Raw genomic sequence first — 2,088 nt, forward strand, 5'->3', positions numbered from 1 at the left:
TTATTATTATTATTATTATTATTATTATTATTATTATTATTATTATTTTAGGAACAGACCACACTTCTACTTACCCTTCTCCTTGGGTTTGTCTTTGCCCTTTGCATAACTCCTAGTTTGCACAACATGTACCGAGTGTGTCTTTGCAAAGTTCTGTGCAATACTATGAACACTGTATGGCGTAGCATGATAGGAAGCTATGGATTGGCAGCAACAGGAATGACTGATGTTTCTGACTAGGGTTTGAGACAGTCTCAGATTTCTCAAGATTAGAGACATGGTTTTGAGACTTTTGAGATTGAAATGAGTGAAACACACTGGATTTCTTCAATTCCTACCAAATTTTAATACTGTACTAAATAAAGAACTAAAGTTCCATTGTCAAAGTAATAAATAATTATTTTAGGTACCTAGGTACCTAAATGAAAAGTTACCTTTTTGCTTTTTGAAAAATTAAATTTTCAGTCGCACGTTTCAAAACTTTCAAATCCAAATAACCAAATATTCCAAATCCAAGATGGCTTTTTTTTCTCTCCGTTGAAATTTTGGCGGTTTTTACTTTCTATTACTACAGTTTAGCGGCTATACTGTAATGAAAGTATTGCAATCGGTCCAAATTTTCAAAATCGGGAAATGGGTGGAAATATCCGTTTTGGGGTCCCCTGATAATGAAAGTATTGCAATCGGTCCAAATTTTCAAAATCGGGAAATGGTTGGAAATATCCGTTTTGGGATCCCCTGATGTCAAAAAAGTGATTTTTATCGGTCCAAATGTTCAAAAGAAATGGTTGGAAATATCCGTTTTGGGATCCCCTGATGTCAAAAAAGTGATTTTTAGCCCATGGTCTGTACGTATGTACGTATGTATCCCAATGAAGGTCCATACCAAATTTGGTGCTTTCCTGAATAAATGCAGCTTTTGGCCAAAATTGTGACGTTGGGCCACCCACTATTTGTCTTTGGATGGAATGGGCATGTACCTCTTTGGAGTATTGATTGTATGACATATTGCATACTCAAATTAGATTTCAGGCACTCATACCATCTTCATCCAATATTTATTTTGAGTTTTACTTTGCGTTTCCAACTTTCCACTTTCCTTTTTATTAGTCCTTTACTTTTTTCCTATGCAAGAATCCCAGCCTAGTTCTCTTGAACAGCTCATCTGACTTGTAAGCGCTAGGTCGCGGGTTCGGTTCCCACCTGGACACATAAAGTTCTCGGAACGGCTATATTTCATTTCCAGGATAAAACCTGTCATTACAACAGTTTCCTTCATCAAACCCCTTTTTTTATCTGAGACAAAATTTTAGGTCAGTCGCTTCTTCACAGGAAAAGAAAAAAGATATTTCCAAACGAAAATTACACTGAATTTAGCGTTCATAGTTTATTATCACTTAGGTAGGTACATCTGACAAAACAAAATAGGTATTACAATAAAAACTCTACGTAGCATAGGTTCGTTATAGGTACCAAGATATGTACGTAGCAAAATATTTTTGGCAGTACATACTTGAACATTTTCTTTGTTCTCCCCCTGTCTCTTCCTTTCTTTCTCTCTCTCTCTCTCTCTCTCTCTCTCATCGTCTCATCCCATACAACTCTGCATGGATTTAACCAGTTTGACTCGCGTATTTACAAAGTCAATTCTCACAATCTGCACTCCCAATCTTTTCTCATTCTCTCTTACTTCTACGTCGCTCATTTGCTCAATCAGTTTACCGATTATATTCTCCAGATTCAAAATGGCGTACATTTTCACCTGCTCCAGGTGTGGAGATTTGAAACTAGCCAGGAGGGAGGTTAGAGATTCAAACAGGGTGAGGTTGAAGCCAGGTGGGAGAGTTTTGGCAAACTTGTGTAGGCGCGGTAGAAAGATATCCTGTAAGAAGACAGAGCGAGGATTTGAAATTTTATTGTAGTAATGATAATAGTACTCATTTATTATTATTATTAAATGGCGTACATTTTCACCTGCTCCAGGTGTGGAGATTTGAAACTAGCCAGGAGGGAGGTTAGAGATTCGAACAGGGTGAGGTTGAAGTCAGGTGGGAGAGTTTTGGCAGACTTGTGTAGGCGCGGTAGAAA

The 2,088-nt window shown here is 37.4% G+C and overlaps 1 protein-coding gene across 1 annotated transcript in view; it reads right to left on the reverse strand.

Annotated features, from left to right (window-relative positions):
- The window catches only part of LOC103520777 (ribosome-recycling factor, mitochondrial-like), a 7,042-nt gene extending 6,763 nt beyond the window's left edge, over window positions 1-279 (reverse strand). Inside the window, exon 1 of the mRNA XM_017448627.2 lies at window positions 75-279. Within this exon, the coding sequence (XP_017304116.2) occupies window positions 75-279 (205 nt within the window). The remainder of the gene's footprint in view (window positions 1-74) is intronic.
- Window positions 280-2,088: the final 1,809 nt, after the last annotated feature.

Source organism: Diaphorina citri, unplaced genomic scaffold, assembly GCF_000475195.1.
Source record: "Diaphorina citri unplaced genomic scaffold, Diaci psyllid genome assembly version 1.1 scaffold4051, whole genome shotgun sequence".
Classification (NCBI taxonomy): Eukaryota; Metazoa; Arthropoda; class Insecta; order Hemiptera; family Psyllidae; genus Diaphorina; species Diaphorina citri.